This window comes from Artemia franciscana, chromosome 10 (assembly GCF_032884065.1).
Source record: "Artemia franciscana chromosome 10, ASM3288406v1, whole genome shotgun sequence".
NCBI lineage: Eukaryota > Metazoa > Arthropoda > Branchiopoda > Anostraca > Artemiidae > Artemia > Artemia franciscana.
In genome coordinates this window covers 8,744,173-8,767,892 of record NC_088872.1, presented here as the reverse complement: position 1 = coordinate 8,767,892, position 23,720 = coordinate 8,744,173, and the positions used below count along the sequence as shown (strand labels likewise).

At 34.1% G+C, this 23,720-nt stretch overlaps 1 protein-coding gene across 3 annotated transcripts in view; it reads right to left on the bottom strand.

Moving 5' to 3' along the window:
- The window catches only part of LOC136031743 (clavesin-2-like), a 35,046-nt gene extending 12,872 nt beyond the window's left edge, over positions 1–22,174 (bottom strand). The window contains exons 1-3 of one of the 3 annotated variants that reach the window (XM_065711463.1): positions 22,112–22,174; positions 13,095–13,253; positions 8,847–8,977 (exon numbers count right to left, since the gene is read on the bottom strand). In XM_065711463.1, the coding sequence (XP_065567535.1) occupies positions 8,847–8,977; positions 13,095–13,251 (288 nt within the window). In that variant the 5' untranslated portion in view covers positions 13,252–13,253; positions 22,112–22,174. The other 2 variants (XM_065711464.1, XM_065711462.1) reach the window with 2 other exon arrangements.
- Between the last annotated feature and the right edge of the window lie 1,546 nt (positions 22,175–23,720).

Here is a 23,720-nt window from a genome sequence, read left to right as displayed (position 1 = left end):
TATATACCTTTAAAAAATGTAAAAAAAAAATCAGGAACTCTAATTTTAATCAAAAAGTCTGCTACATGCAGCTATTCAGATTCGGTAATTTTCGGTAATTTTCGGAGATTTCGGTAATTTTCAGATTTTGGAGGCCAACGATTTAAAAAAAAATTGGGTGAAACATCAGCAGAAATAAGCTGTAGACAGATGGCACCACACAGTTTAAGGAAGTGTAGCTGTCTTGGGAATCAAAATATTTTTAATGTGTAATATTTACAGACGAAAGGCGTTGTCACAATTAACTAATAAGTTTTCCCGTTTATTTTCTTGCTTCAGATTTTTAAAATTTTGATACGACCAATTTTTGAGACAGAATCTTCGAAAATCGTGGTTTTCAGGTATAATAATAATAATAATAATTTATTACAAACCCGCTTATAAAAAAGAAGCATGAAGAAGCGGAGCAAAACAAAAGAAAAGAGAAATTAAAGACGAAAACAAATCAACCGAACATAATAATCACTAAATACAAACAAATCACACTTCAACTATCAAGCAAAAAAGTCGCTGGGAAATCAAATAATAGTGCCCTGTGTTTCACGAGAGCTTGTTTTTCAAAATTCGGCATGAACTCAACAGGATCAGGTATATGATACTTTTCTAGCAGACCAGTGTTACGGAGGTAAAGTGGCAGACCAAGCAGAAACTTTAAATATTTGCAAAAGCCTGAACGGATTCGCAACATATCCGAATTCGATAGCCAATGCCAAACGGGTGAGATGTAGTGAGCAAAGGGAAGAGCGACGGCACGATACAACCTAGCAAGAATATGCTTATTAAATTTAAACTTCAGAGCTGCAAGTTTAGCATACCCAGACCGAAAACCCGACAGAACCTGGTCAACAAAAAGAGCACGCGAGCTTCTGAGGTCGCTTCCATATTCTGAGGTCTATCCAGGTATGAATAGACCTAACATAGATCTACGGGGGAAGGTGTTTTTCGATGTATTTGGTGTATTAAAAAGAGGTCCAACCATGGAGGGTGCATAACCTCCGGCTGTACCTGAATTCCTTGATGAGAAGTGTTAATGTACTTTATCTAGAGGAAATAAATTTTATCCACCCTCTTAGAAAAGCGATAAACGGTTTTATATACAAAGTTGTAGAAAAGAAAAAAAAATCTTACTTTTCAAAACCCACTATTAACCCGTTATTGCGAAAGGAATTTTTGACCAAGGGTGTTGCTATGCCATTGTTGCGAAAGACAAATAAGAAACACGAGAATAATAAAGAGACTATATATCACCTTTTAATCATAAGAGTTTTTTAATGGCTAATATCCATGACATTCCTTCAATTCAAATCTAAATAATGGACTTGTCTAAATAATGGCTTCTAAAATAATAATAATCAAAATAAAGACTTCTCAAAATCTTACGATATTCATTTGAATGAAAAAATTGGAATTTTGTGGGAGGGGTAAAAGAGGTAAGCTCTGAATGAGCTGAGGTGGAAGAGGAGCGTGTACAGCTATGTTGACCTCAAGCAGATTCGTGCTGCAGTGAGTTATCAGCAGGTAGTATGTTTCGGTATGTCGAAAACTGAAATGACACAGGGGCACAAAAAATGATTTCAGGGGGGGGGATTACAAGAATTTATGAAGAAAGCTGGACTTCCTGACACATCTCGTGGAGAATTGACTCTTTTAGCCTCTCTTTAGTTTACGGTTATTTTCAAAAACATTCCAAATAACCTTCAAAGAGAAGGTAACTAAAATCACAGGCATTTCAGAATAGGCATTATGAACTTCTATTTTATTTATCAACCGTAAACGTAGAATTATCTACGGAGAAGCCTCCAGAAAAAAGAGAAGTCTAACGTCAGAACGCCTTTTCTAGCGTACTAGGAAAAAAACAATTAAACTCAATAGCACAAATGATGAAAAAAGTTGCGGTACTTACGTGTTATAGCGACCATACTCAAGTTCTTGATATGAGAAAAATTGGTTTGTCTGTCTGCATTCGGTTTTAATTAGCTTAGTTTTAGGGAGAAAAACAACAACGCAAGTATATTTTAATCAAATATTCAATATATAGGATTGGTTAGGTATTTAATATAATACGTTCTGGGCGGTCTGCTTTCCAAAATTCTCTGTTGTAGTTTTCATAATTTTGTAACTAATGTATTATATTTTCATATTATTTTGGTATATTTCATTAGGATAAACCTAAATTCACTTCTTGAGTGTGGTCGCTATAATATGTAAGCACCGAAATTACATCCAAGGGTTTTTTACTGAGTATGGAAAATGTGAATGAGCTTATGCTTCCACTCTTACATCTGTTTTTCAACTCGTGACTCAACCGAAGCCTTCAACCTAAGCTTATATTTCATATTGGAATATTACTTACAAGTTACGGCTAAACAGTTATCAGAAAACCTTACAAAAATTAAAAACAAATCTGCAGTAGACAAAATGTTGCAGAGAAAAACTAATGAAGCTATCAGCAAAAATAATAAAAAAGTAGCACTCGAGACAATGTTCACAATTTATGGTAAGTATATATGGATCCATGTCTACAGCCCCACTTCTTGTGCCTCCAAAAGCTTGATCGATTTTTACGTCCATGCCCAGTCTAGAGACGTTCACAAGAAGAACACCTCAAGGTCTAATCCCCTTTTCCTAAATTCGAAATTTTTTGAATTTCCGGGCAACACTTATTTAAATTATTCAAGTTCAATTTTTTCAAGTTAACAAACAAACAAACAATTTTTTGTTATTATTGCCCCACCCCCACTACCATCACCAAAAATAATTTAAGGCAGGACAGACTCTCAAGGAATTTTCCTATACCTCCCATGTTAAACACTTGGAGTTTGCCTGACGGTCCTGAATTAGTGATTTCAGCGGTTTTTACTTCAACAGGTATAAAACAAATCTGATGAATATTTTGATCTAATCAAATATTAAAGCCGACAATAATTTTTTTATCATTGAAAATAACTATAAAATCTGTTTCGGGTTTGCATTCTTGATTGCTACACCTGACACTGATGTTATGGGCTATCAAATAGAGCAAAAAATATTCTATTCAACAATCAGAGACTTGTTTTTATAATATATACTTACTGGCTGCAGTCCCTTCAAATACTTTACATATTTGTGTTCCGAAGTCAAAAAGTCCCTTCAAAGACTAGATGCAGCTGTAATCGGAGCGCGCGAGAATCCATAAATTAGACCAAGGGACTAACCATTCGGATTATTCTTAAGCAATTCAGTGAAGTATTGGTTAATTGTAACCAATTTAAACAGAGTCATGAGAATAAGTAGCGTGCAGAAACCAAACTGCCGGTTAATAAACGTACATAAAAAAAGCACATTGTATAAATGATTACAAGGAGAATTACTAAGGATAAGCTGCGCCTAATTGTGATTTTGAAGGAGAAACCCTTAAAGTTCAACCTTCTCATATTTATCTAGTTGAAGCGACAAGGAAAACTGATACCTTTGTCTTTGACCAAGCTGCCGCCCCTGAAAAGGAATTGACTAGGGAGTAAAATGCTTGGACGTTCGCTAGCCCTTAAGGCCATAAAACTTAAGGCCGTACTTCAAACCCATTCCCCAGATTTCTAAAGTTGACAAGCAATAATTGTCAACATCAAGTGCCCATCTGAAACCACAAAATATCACTCGGTCGTGTTTATTTTCAGTTTCGACGATTTTAATCTTCTTCCAAGGGATTCATTTTCACGTTTGTGGATACATAGGATACAAACTATATAGGTAGCGGACAACTTTTTCTTTTTTTCAACTTTATTACTCAAATATCAAGATCCAAAAATCGACTGCCATCAACTTTGTTCATGTTGTAACGAAAATTAAAAAGGATTAGATACAAATTACATAGGTTGCGGACATTTTTTTTTTCTACTTTATTACTCAAATATCAAGAACCAAAAATCGACTGCCAGCAAATATGTTCAAATTGCAACGAAAATTTCAAAGGATTACATAGGATGCGGATACAAATTACATAGGATGCGGATAATTTATTTGTTTTTTTTTTTTTTTTTTTTTTAACTTCATTACTTAAATGTCAAGAACCAAAAGTTGATTACCATCAACTTTGTTCATATTGTAACGAAAACCTAATTCCAATAGCAACAGCTATGACTAAAATACTGTTTGTCATCTGGAGTCGTGCTATGCATTAAAAAATACTTGGTATCCTGGTATCTCAAATCCTCTTTGAGTTTAATAATAAATGAATTTAATAAATGAATGAATGAATATAATTTATGAATTATGAAATTGAATTTATGAATGAATGAATGTATGAATAAATGAATTTAATAAATGAATTTAATGGGGTGGCCCCATTCGAAAGACAAGCCTGTGTCTCCAGATAATTATGCTTAATTCAATGAGGTTAGCATGGGCTTCCGTAATTGTATATGCCCAGAAATTTATGAATTTAATCTATTGAATTAAATTTAATTAAACGAATTTAATTAGTGAATAATAAATGAAATAATAAATGAATAAATAATAATGAATGAATTTGATTGAATTAATTCAATTAAATCTATTGAATTAAATTAAATTTAATACACTGAATTAAATTTAATTTATTGAATTTAATAAGAGGTGGTCCCATTCGAAAGACAAACCTGTACCTCCAGATAATTATGCCTAATTCAATGAGACTAGCATGGGCTGCCGTAATTGTATATGCCCAGAAATTTATGAATTTTATGATTCAAGTTTACTACTAAAATCCTATAAGCAAAACCAGGTGTAATACTATATTCGCACCGTAGAAATGATCCTGCACCTGTGATTTATACAGTACGATACGGTTTATCAACTGAAATCATGTTTATGTTTAAAAGTTCAGTTAATGTTGACTTTGTGGAAAAAAATAAAACAAAAAATGACCCCACTAAAAACGAAGCCTTAGCCATCGGTTAATGAAACTTAAATCAATGAATCTAGGGTGTGGCAGTGACTGTGTACAAAATGTTTACATTTTTTATTTAAACATTGTTACCACAATACTTTTTAAAGATACTTAACCCAGTTTTGGTTAAATTTTTATCCAAACAGGCTACCCTTCACCAAGGGGTTTGAATTCCCTTGGTGAAGCTAACAGCCCCCCCCCCCGAAACGTCTGTCTGACTCAATTTTTTTACGCTTTTATATTAAAATCCTCGTAAATACCACAAAAAAATCCTATTGTAAACGTCTCAAAGAAAATACTTTTGTAAACACCCCAAAAAAAATCCTAGATACAACCCTGCCCCTCACTCTCAGAAATCTGGCCCTAAAAGATAAATTACTGCACACGTCCCGGGCTGCGGCATTTAAAAACTCGTAAATCTTGTGAATAAATAATATATGCGTTAGGATAGATTAAAAAAATGGAGAGAGGACCCAAGGAAGGAGGGGGTAATAATGCCTATTCCCTGTGAATAAAGGAATAGTTACGATCCTGTAACTGATAGCATATTAATCAACTGAACGTTTCATGGTTCATGATACTCAGCAGGGGGAGGTGATTTCCTCCCCCTGAACTGGAATGATACAAAAATACAAACCATGATTCCCAGTTGACGAAAATTCACTTTTTTGGATGATACTAAACTAAAAGGAGGGTATATTTTAAGTTATTATGCTCTGAATAACTGTCAAAGTAGGCGTTTCCATAAAGAGAGATATATATATATATATTTATTATATCAAACAACTGCATCAGTATTAATAGCCATCCCGAGAAGTAAAAAACTTTTCCGAGAGGGTGGCAAAAATACAAAAAAAATAAAAATAATACAAGACAAAATGAACAACAGAACAACGAATACAAATCACATACCCTAATCGGGACCACACCATACAACTAAACAATTTCAACTTCACTACTATAATCATACCCCAAGAGACCATAATTATTTATTTACACCCCTCAACAAAAAAAAACAAAATCTATACTTGCTAAAATGGATTTCTTTAATTGCTCTCTCAATTAAATACTGACATACGAGCCATAAGACGGAGCTGAAGATAAATATTTATCCCACACATTGACATATAATTAGATAGTCTGCCGCACTATGAAATTGTAACGTCATAGCTGTCACTCTTGAAAGGTCGTATGTGATACATTCAAAAATCTATATGCTAAGCTGTTCTCAAATGGAAGGTCAACAAAGTAATGTAGATCAGTAGGATCAAAGCACGACTGAACAAACTTTGCCCAGTGGATCCTCCCTTTGGGGGAGAGTCGGATTTAGGGAGGGCAGAGCGGGCACTTGCCCTGGGTGCAGAAATTTTAGGAGCACAAAATTTCAAATAAATAATCTAAAGGTTAGAATGCTTTTGTAATCTTTGAAATTTTTTTAATATAGTAGAGGACGCAGTTAGCAGTAATTATAGGTAAATTGAATCCGAAATTTCCATTTTCCCCATCTTCATCACTATTCCTTGAAAATAAAACTAATTAGATCGAATTTATATTTTTTTGTGTGTGTGATGTTTTGTATCCAAGCCTGTTCGTACTTAATCGGATGTCGAGATAATTAATAATTTTGCATAGGTTAATGTAAGAAACGTCAGATTTAGATAAATAGAAAAAATTTTAACAAGTAAAAATTTTGATCAAATTTGACCTAAAAATTTCTGGGAGACTGAGGGACCTTTTTCAAGATTTTGTCCCGGGTACAAGTGAGCCCAAGACCCCCACTGCTTTGAGGATATTGAGGATAAGCTTAGAAAATGCTTTTCGGCAGTTACATCAGAAGATTGACAGCATTAGATACAACCTATAGATATGAGGTGAATAATAAATATCTTTAGTAAATTGTAAAGACGAGAAACGTCTAAAAATTGGTCTCTATAGCAGTTTATGGCGAGCAATTAATTGTTATTTTTTGTGGGGTTGTCTACTTCCCACCAGCAGGTATATATCTCGGAACATCACGTGTACCACACAGTGCCGCCACGCTTGGCATAGCTGAAATTTTAGCAAGATGTGCTAACACCCTTGGATTTGGAAGGATTTATTGACAGAAATAGACATAAAAATTTGTACCACGCTTGAAATGTGCTACCTGGTGTAAATGATTTTTGAGTGAGTAGCCCCTCGAATTTTAAAATATTTTTAATGCTCAATTGAAAAAACCTAATCGTTTTTAAAATTCTGTTGTTCATTTCCTTTTTTTTAAATAAAATGTGATTGGAAGGAAAAGCACTGGTTAACGAAAAAAATGTTAGTCATGACATATTTATTTTAATTTAATCTTGTGCATTTTAAATGATTTCAACATAAATAGTCCTGAGGCTCCAGCCCTGCCCAACTTACTACTTAAAGCTTCAAACTTGATTAAACTCATGAACACGTGTCCATACGAACTTCACGTGATCTAGAAATGACTATCTTACAAATTGGCTCATTTGGTATGGAATGACCCAAATTTATTTTTTTGGTCTAATCAACAAAGGGGCATATATGGCATTTTCTCATTGCGTAAAAAAACAGACATTGCATTTCACCTTCAAAGCCAAACTTGCTATGAAAAACATTGCAACAGAGAATTTTCAGTAAAAGAAACAAAAATGAATCAAATACAATTGACTTGGGTACTAGCATAATGTCGTAACTATTTCGTAATACATCATTAAACCTGGGTAGATTCTAAAAATGGAAGAGAACGATTTGAAAACAATCGTGTTGTTACGCAATGCTGTCTCAAATGGCTTTTTTAAGCAAGCCTTTAAAGCAGGGTTGGGAGGCCTTTTTAGTTCCAAGGACAAGAATAACTGATTCAAAGATATCCGCGGGTGATCTTGTTATGTTAGAAATAGAAAGTGACAAGAAAGTCAAGAACTATTCTTCTGTTTATTCGTAAAATATATAGTTAAAATAAAAGAAATATAGGTACTTCGTATTATACCAAACACACTCAAGAAGTGAAGCTAGGTTAATCATGATGAAATTTACCAAGAAATGATAATATAATACTTTAGTTTATATAGTAATATAATTTGCTATATTTGCGCATTAGGGGGGGGGGGTGAGGTGGGGGTAAAGTAGCCTAACCTTACCCTCATCCCTAATGTACAAATATATAGCCCAAATTAAAGTCCAATGCATTCTGTCACCCCTCATTTGTCTTTGTGGCTATAAAACCGGTTTTGTCAGATCTTACATTCAGGTAACTACTCGACTTTGTTTGGTATAATACATAAGTACCGAAATGAAGTTCCAAAAAAACCGAATTCGAACACAACTCATCGAGTGGCTGCCCAATCTCCTTCATCTACGGCAAATATCAGAGTGCCACATTTCAAACCCGCCACACCCCCTTGCATTACGCATCTTTCATTTCACAGAACGTGTGCGATTTTTGAAAGTAGGCGAGCCTCCACTTCTTCCAAGCCGTTTTTTCAGGTAACACATTCAAAAATAGAAACTACATATATGGTAGTAGCCAGCATTGGCGCAGCTATGGATTTTTTTTTTTTTTTTTTTTTTTTTTTTTTTTTTTTTTTTAGGCAAGGAGAAGGCAGTTAATTCTTTTTGTCTTGTTAGATGAAAGGTTATTGAAAAATATAACTCATAAGGATTTTTTTATGGACATTGACAATTTACTAGAATTACACTTTTGCATGCAGACCCGCTGCACTTTACCCCCATCTTCCCCTAATGTGCAAATATATAGCCCAAATTTCTCTCTAAAGTATCAGATTTTTATCATACTTAGGTATATTTTATTAGGAAAACCTAACTTCAATTCTTGAGTGGTAGTGGGTATATCATACAAGTACGAATTTTTATAGACAAAATTACACAAATTAGAGATACTTACATTTAAAGGCGCTGTAAGGCAGGTTAGGTTGTATATGTGGGCCTGACACACAAGTTCTAAAGCAGCGTCCACATTTCTCTGTCTTGCATGCAAACACGACACAATTAACTCTTCAGTTACGTCCGACGAATCTAAACAAACAGATATGACAAATAACAATGACAGAAGTAAGTATAAAAATTTTCATTTAGAGAATAGGAACTATTGGAAAACAGTTGTTTTTACGTCTCAATTATTATTTTGGTATTCAACATATTAGTAAGAATTACTTATATTTTAATCAATTGGAAGAGTAGCCTACTGTAAGAAAGACTATTTGATGAATCAAATGTTAAATGAGAAGCTCCAAATAAACACATCTACGTTTTGATCAGAATTCTCAAAGGTGTAACTGAACTTTGTGTCTCAAAGGTGTCTGAACCTTAGGGGGGGGGGAGGATGAGTTCCAATAAGAAGAGAGGAGAAGATTGCTCGTTCAAATGCAATTTTTCGTTCAAATCGTTCAAATGCCTCTAGCTTCTCTAGAAGCGGACACTTCACGTCGATATCAAAGGGAGAGGGGGAAAGTTGAATTCTCTCTTCGTGCTGTTAGCAATGTTATGATACATGGTCAAAATTCAATAAATTGATGTCGTGTGCATAACAGCCAAGGTTAAAATAATGTGTCTTTTTTGTTCATTTTTTTTATTTTTAATTAAATTAAAAAAAAAATTAACTGAAAGTAAGGAGCGACATTAAAACTTAAAACGAACAGAAATTACTCTGTGTATGAAAGGGGCTGTTCCCTTCTTAACGCCCCGCTCTTTACGCTAAAGTTTGACTCTTTCTCTAAATTATATTTTATTAAACAGTAAAAAACTTTTGCGTAAAGAGCGGGGAGTTGAGAAGGGAACAGCCCCTTTCATACACGGAGTAATTTCTGTTCGTTTTAAGTTTTAATGTCGCTCCTTACTTTCAGTTAATTTTTTTTTTAATTTAATTAAAAATAAAAAAAAATGAACAAAAAAGACACATTATTTTAACCTTGGCTGTTATGCACACGACATCAATTTATCAATCAATTTATCAACATCAATTTGATGAAACCTATATATTTTAAATCAGCATAAAAAACCGATTCTTTTGATGTATCTTTAGTATCAAAATTCCGTTTTTTGGAGTTTCGTTTACTATTGGGCCGGGTCACTCCTTAATACAGTTCGTTACCACGAACTGTTTGACAAAATTCAATTGATAGGATAGTTGAGAACAGTAGGTTTATGTAGTTGGCATCGTTTCAGGCACTTTTAAGCTACTGACTACACAAAAGAACCTAGCCCCTCGGCCCATCCCCAACATAGCAATAAATGGTCCCCTAAGCTGACAAAAACTTCACCAAGATTTTGTGTCCAAAATGATAATACAAGAAGAAGAAGAATTAAATGTTTCACTATACCTTTACTGATTGATCACAGTTCTGTTTTGCTTGTTTCAGGACCCACCCTAAGTGGCAAAATTATTCCTCCCCTGCAGTTATTCATACTTTGGACCGTTTGCTTACTGTCAAAGGGCGCTTTTCGCATTTACCCCCTGTGCAAAAAGTGGGGTAGCATAGTAGCAATGCTACTTGGCAGTTTTCAAATTTGTTGGCAGATTTTGTCTGAAAATGCCAGTTTTACATATAAAAATACTTTTTGCTCCAAGAAAAGCTGTCAAAACACAATTTTTGCCGCTAAAGTGTCGGCAGCTTTAGGAATTCTGTCGAGTTTTGCTACTGGCAGCTTTTCTCATACCTGCCATCCACGAGGAACTAGGAAACGGGAACGAGGAACATCCACGGGCGCTAGAAGATATGTGTAGAAGATTTGGATCGGAAAATGGCTTAACATGCCATATTAGGTCAAAATTTTCCCCGTGGCCTGCACTTTCTATAGAGGTTTTTGATCAGTGTTTAAAAAAAAGAAGCAAAACGTCGTTTTTCCTCTTGTTCCTCTTGTTGTGCCCTCTATTAAAGTCAATATTTACGCAGAAGGAATGGGTGTAACCACTTGTGATGTTTCTGCTTTTTTTATGTACTAACTTACAGAAATTTACAATTACTGGTTGAAACCAAAAGAATAGAAACGTTAAGAATAACAGTCAAATTGTGTCGATAATAACATAATACCAGGTTAAATTTATCATATGTGCTTCGCCGAAGCAACGCTGTGCCTCTCTGTTAGTACTATACCAACTAAGATGACCTTTTTTCATTACATTCATTCTTCAACATATCCTTGATATAGAAGTCAAAACCTTAACGTCTTCTAGTCTCGGATCTTCGATTCTGTCACTTCATTTTGGGTGCGCGTGTCTATAACCTTAATTACTTAGTTTGTATTTGTTTCAAGCCGTTTCAAGTCGTCGCGCGTTGCAGCAATCTCAAAAGAAAGGAAATTCTTGGACAACTCCCTTCCATAAAAAAAATCCACCACAGACACTTCCCCCTGCTTCCCCAGGAAAAACTTTCCCGCGTAATGATAACGATCCCACTCTTAAATTTAAAAGTATTTTAAAACATTTCCCATGAAATTTCCCTTACAGGCCATTCGCCTCTCGGAAAGTTCCGCCCCCAACATATACGCTTTATTGGGGAATTGAGTCCATAAAATAAAAAAAAAACACGATTATGCACTTAATAGATAAACCGGACATAGATTCTTTTTTTTCGATCAACATGCTTTCCACAACAGAGTAAATACCAGACTGAATAAAGTTGTCATTTGCACTATATTCATATAAATTACCTAACTAATTTGTAATTAATACATATGCAAAGAGTCAGAAAAAGATATGTAAACCAATTGCATTTTAATATGAAAAATCTTCCCTTTCTCCACAGAATTCCTCCGATAAATACCCCTCCCCTGCAGAAAAACTTCCACACATGTACAATGACGATAGTTTTATTAAATTTGAAAATAACTGTTGAACACCAAATTCAGAGAATTTACTAAAAAACGATAGTCTGTGATTCTAGAAGTGTGTTAGATGAAATAACTCATATTTAAGGAACTCATTGATTGAATATCCAGAAAATTTTGATAATTTGACAGGGAAGAATTGTCAATTACTTAGGTCGAGGGTTCTCTAACTTCAGCCAGCACCAAAATTATCAGAGGGGGGGGGCTTGGGAGAGGACGGGAGATTTTTACACCTAAAACCTTCATGAGCGTACTCAACAACTTTTGAAGTTTCTTGGTGACTGGATGAACAGTGTAGTAATGCACAGAGAACAGGCATGTACATATACGTTTTATTATATATATATATATATATATATATATATATATATATATATATATATATATATATATATATATATATATATATATATATATATATATATATATATATCTCATGGGGCTTTAAAAAACGATTTTTTGGAGAGGTGAGGGGGGGGGGGTATAAAAACTTCAAAAACACATCAAAAATTTTGTTTATAGCCTATTCATTTTTGTTGCGTTTTTACGAGTCGGGTAAAAATTTTCGGAGGAAGGGGTTCAAACCACATAACCCCTCCCCTCTGGATACAGCCTTGTTCCTTAAGACACAATATCTTTGTCAAAAACAATGTTTGACTTTCGTCAGTACTGGGGCTCCTTACCGAGAATACCGTATAATGCCAATGTCAAATCAGATAATATATCCCAACATCAAAAAGCAACATTGATACTTTAGAACAAGCGCTGTGTGAGATAATTTGACATAAATGTGTTTTGATTAACTTATATGAGGGATTACCCTCCCTCCCAATCAGTCCTTTGCTGAAAAAAAAACTAGTTATAGAACAGCATTTGCAAGATATTTAATGGGAGAGAATCAGTCCCTTACAATTATTTGATCCTCCTTTTTTAAATTAGCATTTCAGGTTTTACTACTATTTTTAATCTTTATTTGCTACAATTTCTGTTGATGCTCCTCCTTCACGCACGGAGATGGAACCGGTGGACCGTCTATTTACGGTAAAAATTTGAAGATGAAAACTTCCAGTTAAGACACGTAAGTCCTGGGACACTATCCATAGCCAATTGAGGACCAAATTCGAATGGATCACAGTTTTTTATTACAACAGAGAGGACGGAATGGTAATACTAAATCGTAACGGAATGGTAACTTTACAGAAACTATGCTTGAAATTGTCTTAGTAGATATAGTGTTCTGTCTAAAACTACAATTTCGGTTGATGCTCGAGAGCAATTAATTTATTTTATTTTTTTCTTAACTTACCAAATTCCGGAAGCAATGTGAGCCTTGTTTTCAAGAGGGAGAGAGATGTAGCATAATCATCCTTTTTCTTTTTTGATCCCTTCCTTTGTTCTTGTTCAACATCTAAACTTTCATTTTGAGCTTTTGACACCTCTAGGAAGTCCAAATAGTCATTCATTTCTACAAGCAAAAACATTGGTGACATAAACCATAATATATTGAAAGCACTTCAAGAAATAGCAAACACAATTAAGAATCAGTCAGGTGTTTAGTCAGGTGTATATATATATATATATATATATATATAAGATTCACAAAAAACTAATTTTATTATTTGGCATTTAAGAAATTTATTATGTGGTCCAAATTAGTCTTGCTACAAATAATTTACATACCTGTAAGAAGATATTTTGGAGATAGGGAAAAGGAAGGCCACAAGTCTTAACTCGCTTTTAGTTTAAGCAAGTTGAAAATAGTAGCTTCCTCCTTGCCAGCAGTAAAGCAAGATCCACTCAAAAGCAAGATCACTGTCAGAAACACGTCACGTAGTCCTCCCCAAAAAAGGCTATAAAATTCCACTTCAGATCAAATACTGTAGGGTCTGACTCAAGAACAAGCAAAACCATCTTTTATGGCCTCTTTAAGAAATATACAGGACTCTCCAAATTTTAGTCCTAAATTCATCAATCCTGCACAAAAACCACACTTCCGTGAAAACCACAATGGTTACAATTTCCTTCAAATAAACCAAAATTGGTCGCATATGAAGAAAAAAAAATCGACAAAACCAGAGTTGTCTACAACACTTTATCCAAGTTTGAGATTGCCACTTGAGGATTTGCATTATGGAGCACAAGTAACTTTTATTCTGGAGATTAAATAAAAAAAAGTCTTTTTAACTGAAAGTAAGGAGCGACATGAAAACTTGAAACGAACAGAAATTACCTCGTATATAAAAGGGGCTGCTCCCTCCTTAACGCCCCGCTCTTTGCGCTAAAGTTTGACTCTTTCCCTCAACTCTACTTTTTAAAACAGTAAAAAACTTTAGCGTAAAGAGCAGGGCGTTAAGGAGAGAGCGGCCCCTTTCATTTACGAAGTAATTTCTGTTTGTTTTAAGTTTTAATGTTGCTCCTTACTTTCAGTTAAAAAACTTTTTTTATTTAATTTCTGAACGTTTTTGAATTAATGCTTGATTTTGGCTCTCCACAGATGAATAATTAAACGAAATTTGGGTTGTTTTTTTTTTTGGCTAAATGGCTTCCTCATAGTTTCGATCGAATGAGTTTGAGAAAAAAAAGGAACGAGGGAGGAGGCCTAGTTGCCCTCCAATTTTTTGATTACTTAAAAAGGCAACTACAACCTTTAATTTTTTACGAACATTTTTACTAGTAAAAGATATACGTAACTTACGAATTAGCTTACGTAACGGACTTTTGTATTCGCATGTTTTTATTACGTATATGAGGGGGTTCAACCCCTCGTCAGTACCTCGCTCTTTGCACTAGAGCTTAAATTTTGTCGCAATTCCTTATGAATGACCCATGAATCACAAAGGCCATAGAATAAATATTTGAAATTACTAAAAATACTTTAGCGTAAAGAGCGAGGTATTAGGAGGAGGTGAACCCCTCATATGCGTAATAATTTCTGTTTGTTTTAAGTTTTGATGCTGCTCCTTACTTTCAGTTGAAAAAACTTTTTTATACTTAATTTTTCATTGTTTTTTTTTAGTAATGCTAGAAAATCCTGTGCTCCCTTCATGGAAATTTTTTTGCCTCATTACAAATCCCTCCATGAAAAGTTTCCCCTCGCATATCCCCCTCTTCTCAACCCCTCCCCCAACCAAAAAATCCCCCTGAAAACGGCTGTACACTTTCCAATAACCATTACTATATGTAAGCACTGGTCAAAGTTTGTAACTTGTAGCCCCTCCCAAGGGGACTGTGGGGGAGCAAGTCGTCCCCAAATAAATAGTTATAAGGTTTTTAGACTATGCTGAATAAAATGGCTATCTCAGAATTTTGATCCGGTGACTTTAGGAAAATAATTAGCGTGGGAGGGGGCCTAGGTGCCCTCCAATTTTTTGGTCACTTAAAAAGGGCACTAGAACATTTCATTTCCGTTAGAAAGAGCCCTTTCGAAACATTCTAGGACCACTGGGCCAATACGATCACCCATGGGGAAAAAAACAAAAAAACAAATAAACAAGCATCCATGATCTGCCTTCTGGCAAAAAATACAAAATTCCACATTTCTGTAGATAGGTCCTTGAAACTTCTACAGTAGGGTTTTTTGATACGCTGAATCTGATGGTGTGATTTTTGTTAGGATTCTATGACATTTAGGGGATATTTCTCCCTATTTTCTAAAATAAGGCAAATTTTCTCAGGCTCGTAACTTTTGATGGGTAAGATTAAACTTGATAAAAGTTTTTTTTTGAAAGCAACATTAAAATGCGATTCTTTTGATGTAGCTATTGGCATCAAAATTCCGTTTTTTAGAGTTTTAGTTACAATTGAGCCGGGTTGCTCCTTACTACAGATCATTACCACAAACTGTTTGATAATAGCCATCTGAACGAATTCTGATTGGACATATATGCTTCAGTGCTTGTGCAATAGTCTCTTGAACTTGTTTGCAAAAATGTGACTACTTCGGCAAAACTTCAATCTTTCAGCATTCCATGTTTTGTTTTTTTTTCAAAATAATTGCTAGGCTATCTATATTCCCTAAAAAGAAAATTGCAACTCAAAAGTTCCAGGCAATTTCTGGTAACCTAGCTTTTGGGATAGAAGGGTTTGGTATGAAATCAAGTCTAAAGTCTTACTTAGAACTCACAAGCTCTGAATCGCAATTCTTTCTTGGAGTCATAAACAAAGAAGGGTTTGTTCTCAAAGAAAAACAAAAATTAAAGCAAGGAACTTCCAGAAAGTTCTAGATGATGGGCAATTACTACCTTGGAAAGCAGTTGATTCAGGTAAAAGAAAGTTCAAGGAATGAGTCAAGGGCCTGCAAGATACCTTAGGAAGGTGTTTTTGCGATACTATCTGAAGACTATTATTTTTATAGGATATTTTTATAGCAGATTGGATGACGGACAGGTTCATAGGTTTCTTATTTAAATTGAACAAAAATGTTTTACCCTAATATTTGGTTTTGAAAGCCTAACTAACGTTTTCATTGAAATTTTAAACCATAGACCTTTTTTGACACCAGAACAGTTTTATAATCCTCAAAATACTTTTTTGTGCCTCAATTGAGCTGTACATTATTCCTGAAGATTTTATTTCTATAGTAAAAAGATTATTCAAGATGATCAAAGGTCAGGGTAACATCCTAGATTAATGGCTCTAAAGAAGGAAAAATCTTCATAAAAAAAGGCTGCATCATTAGATTTTTTATTTTATAGGCTACAGTTGTCAAATATCATTTTTGAATTTTTAACAACACGCCCAACCTCTTGATGGCCCCAGATATAGTGTAAGATATCCAGTACTTGGTCAGCTAATCACCATTTCAACAGTTAAATCACAGTAAAATCTCTATTATATCACCTAGAAAGCAGATTGTTTCAGTATTAGATTATTCTAAGTTTTCTCAGTAAGTATGTGATTAGCTTGAATATTTTAACCATACACAACACTAACCATTTTAGGTGTACTGATAGTCAAGAGTGGATTGTAATCTCGGGCTTGCACTATATAAGATTACGCCTATGGCAGTTGCTGCCCAATCTCGGACATATGATCTTGAAATTAGAACTAAGTAACAAATTCATATACACAGTATATCAAGGTTACATATATAACCAAATGCTAATGTTACAAAACAGAATAATTAGATTTAAATAAGCTTGGACAACAGGGTATATTTTGTTTAAGTTTAAATATGAAAAAAAGAGTTTTCCTAGATTGTAGTTAGCCAATCTTGATAAGTAAAGTCCTACCCGTCAGCCAATCCAGAATATCTTTCACTATTTGCATTATACCTAAGATTAGTAACCTATTTTCAATATTTATGGAAGATACATTTTAATCAAAGTTTTTATTCAAGTTTCAGCACTGTCCAAAAACTAAGGGTATTACCCTAGTTCTAAATAAAGCATTTCTCCACTGTTTACAATATAATATATATCATGCTTTCTGTTTTATAATGGGATTGTTGCAATCTTGGCCCAGCTCTACTATAAGATTGCATAAGAAATGTTTAATACAATTAATTTTTAAAAATATGGATACAACGGAAGAAAACACAATGACCCAATTCATAGAAATATGTAGTGGCACTTGTGTAGCCTATTATTCAGAACATACTCAATAAGTGAAGTTAAGTTCTTTCATGAAACAAACTTCATGAAACAGTTCTTTCATGCAGGTACATTTTAATAAAGTATTGTATATATAGAGGTGATTAGGTTAGGTTAAATTAGGTATTTGATATAATGCACCCCACAAACCATGTATTTACATGCAAATTGACTTTTTTCAAACATGAACCATTGTTACATTTCCAAAAATGTTCCTTCTTGTAAGAATATAAAGTCATGTTGTGTTGATCAATGCACTGTTTTGTTGTTGGCAACAACCCCTTATCCTGGAAAAATATAATTGTTTCTTTTTCAGTCTTTGGCAAATCCCAAATCTTCATTTCAAAATCCATGTTCAGACACTATCTTCTATCACTATGCATAGCAAACTAAATTGAGTTTTATCTTTGTGGCTATGAAACTGAATTCTCTCATAAAATGTACCTGCATTGCAGTTTGTTTCACAAAAGAACCTAATTTCACTTATTGAGTATGTTCTGACAACTACCTATGTTGCATATTATACAGTAAGAATTTTACTGTTTTCAGTAGTGTAGAAAGGGGATGTGGGGGGGAGGGGGCGGGGTCAGACCACCCTGATTGCCAGTCTTGGAGAGGTGACAAAAATTGATCTAAAAGGACTTATGATTGATTAGGACCCACTGTGCAAAAAGTGGGGTAGCAAAGTAGCAATGCTACTTGGCAGTTTTCAAGTTTGTTGGCAGATTTTGTCTTAAAATACTCTTTTTATACATAAAAATAATTTCTTCTCAAAGAAAAGCTGTCGAAACACAATTTGTGCTCCACTGTCCAAAACATGGGGTAGCATAGTAGCAATGCTACTTGGTAGTTTGCATGGCCCAGCAAAATTCGTTGGCAGTTTCTGTCTGAAAACATCAGTGCTTTAAATATCCCAAAAATTTTGTGAATTTCCCCAAAAATCTGTCTTATCAAAAAAAAAGATCAGCTCCCCAAAAATCTCTTACATAAAGGAGTCATTTTAGGCTGTTATAAGATTACAGGAAAAAGAGCCATGGACATTACATAGGATATTTTTAATGCCATTAATAAAGATGGTCTGAGCATAGCAATGTGCTGAGGGCAGGGCAACAACAATAGCTGGAGTACAAGCTAGGATTTGTGAGCTTAATCTTAAAAGCATTGTTTGACCTTGTGCCAACCATTCATTAAATCTTTGTGGAGTGTACTCTTTTGCTACAGTTCTTTGTGGAGTGTGCTCTTTTGCTATAGTTCCTTCCTGTGTAACGTTTTTTCTATGTTTTTTTCTCAAGCTCAAAAACACAGATGGAATGTCCTCTTGGCAAATGTTGGAGTTATGGTCAAAAGAAAAGCAGAAACCAGGTGGAGTGCTCACTACAATTCTGTAAAGCCAGTGTTTAAATGCTTTAACAAGATTGTTTATACCATTGAGAAACTGGGTGACTCTTCAGAAACTCTTGAAACTAGAGGACCAGCCCAAACTCTGTTGACTTTCGTGTGGGAAATCTCATTTTTGCTCTTTTTGTGTTTATGGAACAGTATCCTTGAAGAAGTCAACCCCACCCAAAAATACTTTCAAATTGTTGAAACAGGTTCTGAAATGTGCCTCATCAGAATGAGGAGTTTAAATGCCTTTATGAATGATAATAGATAAGGTCGTATTGAAAACGGCAATAGAATTTGCAAAAGCTATTTGTGATGAGATGGACATTTCCCTAGCCAAACAAAGAATATTTAGAAGAAAGAAACTAATGCCTAGAGAAAAAGTTGCTGACTAGTCTGTAACTTTGAAAGAAGAACTAAAAATATTGATGCTAGAGTGCATTGAAACATTTCAAAAAGAAATCAGTATGCTTTGACAAGGCATGGAAGGAATATCACTTTGGTTTGCTATCCTGGAGACCAGGAACTTGCTAAAGAGTTCAGAAACTGAAGTGCTAAAATTAGTAGCCTGTTTAATTGACAATTATGAAGAAATATCTTCAAAAGACATGTTAAATGAAATCCCACATCTGAGGGAGTTTTTACAGGTAGCAAACATTCCTGAAGATGAATATATATATACATATATATATATATATATATATATATATATATATATATATATATATATATCATTCAATCACCTGGGTGTTTGAAGTCAAAGTATAGAAAAATATTGATAGGCCTATAGTAAAATGAAAGCTAGAGCTATTCTTGTATTTCCTCTTAAAAATGATTAAAATGAAACCACCTGTCCATTTTAGCCTCACTTAATGTAAGCCACAAATTAAAACGGTGTTGTTCAATATTGTGATAATAATGTTAATATGTATAAAAATGTTGTATTTTGCTTAAATTTCTGGAAGTTATTTACATTAAAATGTTTATATACCAATCTTATACAGCAAATAATTTACTTTCCCTTTCACTCCTTAATTTGAATGCTTCAAATGGCTTTTTTTAATTGTATGTTTCCACCACAAACTAATATGACAATTCACCCAATAGCTTGTAAGCACAAAATACAAATGAAAATCAAAAACTGGTAACTACTAGAACATTTGACAAAAATCAATAGTAAACTAATGGCTGACAATATACATCACTGTAAAAAGAGGTATTTACAAACTTAGTCTTAAAACTAGGAAAAGTATATAGCAGTGACACAACTATCAGGTAATGAGCTTCAAAGTTTCATTGTTCTATTTACAAAAGACATCTCGCCTATTTTGGATTTTGGTGTGTGTGTGTGGGGGGGGGGGGGGTAAAATTTCAATGATTTTGCCTGGTTGATGTATAATGGCTTCTTCAAAAGAAATTTTCTTGATCCTACTGTATAGAGCTATTTACAATAGTAAATAGTAAATAATACTATTTAAAATAGTAAATAGTAAATAATACTATTTACTGTGGACACAGAGAAGATCAGAGTGCTCCCAACAGAAGTGAAGACCTGGCCTCTAAATGTTTTGCATACAGCAAATGCTGCAGGTAGGGAATTAGTTATGTAGCAGATCTTTGTACTGATTCAATTTTCTTCCTATCATCTTTATTTACAGGGTAGTATACTGGAGAGCAACATTCAATATTTATAAAATTTATAAATATTAGAAACTTAAAAAATATTTCACATTAAAGTTCAAAAATACTCTTTTAATTCTAGAAAATGTAAACAACACTCTACCCAAGATAATCCTCATATGCTCATCAAACTTTAATAACAGATCAAATACTGTGCCACAATTGTGGGTAGTCCTCACCTCTGGTACCTTGGTGATTCTAATCAATAGTGAGAATGCAAATTTCCAACCAACTTTCTATGGAGATAGTGCATGACAGCACACTTTGAAGTGTTCAAAACCCATATAGTTTACCCAGAACTATTCACTTAAGTTCTATAGCCTATATCCTCATGGAGTAGTTTTTCACATTGTACAAAGAATGACTCAACAATATTTAAATGTTTGCTGGGGGTTGAAAAGTTGAAATTCTGTCCTGGGTGTCACAAGACCTTGCTATGCCACTGATTGTTTTAGTATTTCTTTAAGTTTTTTATATAAGCTTGGACTATATCTGGGACCATAACAGGGAATAGGGTGTATTGTCAAAATTACTAATATATCATTTATAAAGTGTACAAAATAAGGAGTCTTATGCCACTAAGGGTTATACAAATCAACATACAGCCAAGGGCTGCATAAAGCAATAAAAGGAGGGTGCTGGGATATAATTACAACAGTAAATTTTATAATTTCATTCTGACCAAATGAGTAATCAAATGATAGTCTAAGCTTGCCTATATTTCATTTAACCCTATGACTTTTTTTGTTACAGAATATAATTACCAAAAACTGCAAAATGGGTAAAGCACATGTGTTTCAGGTAAAATTCTAGCTTAGCTACTTTTTGCTATCTTGGAAAGGGGTTAGGTTAGGAAAATGAAACTTTCAGGGATAGGTCTATAGATTAAATTATGTCCTTTGAAAGTATTTTGAATTGCCTACTTCTAGTCCTTGTCTCTCTAGGGAGCAGTGACTTTTGATGGCCTTTAAAAAATCTGTGTTTTACATAAGTGAATCATTGCAAAGTAGATCTTCTTCTTAAATGAACCATAATAAAACTGCTTTCATCTTCATAACTTTGCTTAATGCAAATACACTGTAGATCTGCAAATATACTTCCTGAATTTAGAAAAAAAAAACAATGATATAGCTTAAAATTCTGCTTAAATAACAGGAATTGTATTTTCAAAACTAAACCAGAGAAGAGAAACTGAAAGCCTAACTGAAAATTATGGTAAAATGTTGTTTTGTCAAAATTTCAATAGCCTGGGTCAAGTAGACAAATTTCTTAGACTAAAAAATCAGAAGAGGATTAACATAGAAGTTTCATAATACCTTCCTACAATATGTTTTTGGCCCTGAAAGTTTTATTTATTTATGCCTGAAAGTTTTATTTTCCTAGCCCAACCCCTTTTTAAGATAGCAAAAAGTAGCTAAACTAGAAGTTTACCATGTTTCTTTATATGCTATCCATCCAACAACAAAAACATCACACAATTCTAGCCTACCTGAGCGTTTAGAACTTAAATGAAAGTGGTGATAAACAATCACTTGAACAGATTGCCTGAAAACCATCTTTTAGAACAAAGTTACTATAGTAACTTAGAGTGAAAACAGCACTGATAAAACACGGGTAAAAAATTCCAGTTGGAAGTTGAACCCAGAAAATATAAAAAGACAATGAGTACCAAAAGCAAAAGCAACAGATGTTTATTCACAGCATCGGAATTTTAAATATGTTGTTGGGCTTGCGCCATCTTTTTTAATTCAGGATTTGTTTTGAACATACAAATTTTTGGGCAAAAATATGCCAGAATTTGTACCCACAGAATATAAATACATAAAAAAAAATCTCTGAATGCGGATAAATTATATTTTTTCCAAAATCCAAAAGTTTGTAAGTTAACAATTTCACAAACAACTGCATGTAACTGAGACAACGAAAAACTTGTATCGTGGGCTCACACAGATGTGATTTGACACTCAAACACAAATTATGCGATTTCGTACCTGAAGTCTGTTCTTCTGATGTGACAGCCGACGTATGCGTTGAGATATTATGCTTAGAAAATAACTGACATCATTGAAACCTATTGCCTTATCATTCAGAAGAGAAGTTTCAATCCCATTGCTGCTGTTAAACTTCTACCATTACTGCAAACAGGTGCAAAATGGTAATTTATAGATTATAGCATGTGAACAGTTGAATGATTTGCAATTCCTTGGACTCGAGGACACTTTTTCTTGAAAGTATTTGAAAATTCCGAAACGTGTGGTTTTCAGAAAAGGGCGTATAATATATCGCCTGTGATCCAAAAGGTTTTCGGTAAAACTCCTCATATGGAAACTAAAGGTCATTTGTTAAACCACAAGCAGGGAAAGGCCTAACTTAAAAATCTGAAAAATAGATTCTACTGAGAAACTAATTTTAGCTCTGAAATATCAGACGGTGATATGTGATGAAAACACTTTACTTGCTTTAAACACCATTTGTCGACAATGCCAGCACACAAAATGCAAAGATTACAAATGATTTTGACCGATCCCATTTCATTTTTTGCATACAATAGCATGTGGAACCCATTTGGAGTGTTTAAATGTGCGCTTTTGCTGGTTCCATCATCTCTGAGATATTTTTCATAAGCGAAATCATATCTCAATGAATCAAAGATAGCTAAAATTGCTAGCTAAATTAACTAACGAATCAAATTACTGTAGGATTTGAAACCTAATATTTAAAGCTTAAAGTGCAGTACAGTAGTATGACCGATTACAACCACACTTGCAATGATAAAGGATCTTTGACAGCTAATTTATGAAGTTAACGAATTCGTTGATAGGTTTCTTACAAATATCCTAGAAAAATTTGCCTACCTAGCTAAGCAGTATATTTTCTGGGTCTGTAATTTTTAATTTTCTTGCCTATACCAGATACTCCATTGGAATGTTGAGTGAGAAAGAAGGGAAAGTGAGAGGGTAGAAAGCAGTAAGTTTATAGGAATCACCTCCGCGTACAGGGCCACCCGGAATGGGAGATCTCGGGTGGGTTACGGGCAAGAGTCATTCTATTTAACCAAAGGTCAAAAAAGTCAGGCAAATCTATCACAAAATAGCTCTGGCAAAAAAACCTGATGCGGAAAAGGGGTAAAAAGGACTCCTAGAACACTAAATAGAAGGAATAATTTTGCTGAAGTCACAAAGTCTATTTTTATAAGGGTTAGCAAACACAACTGGCAAACACCAAGGGATGGTGATGCTGTCTTTCTTATGGAAGCCCTAAAGGCCAAAATTGTACAG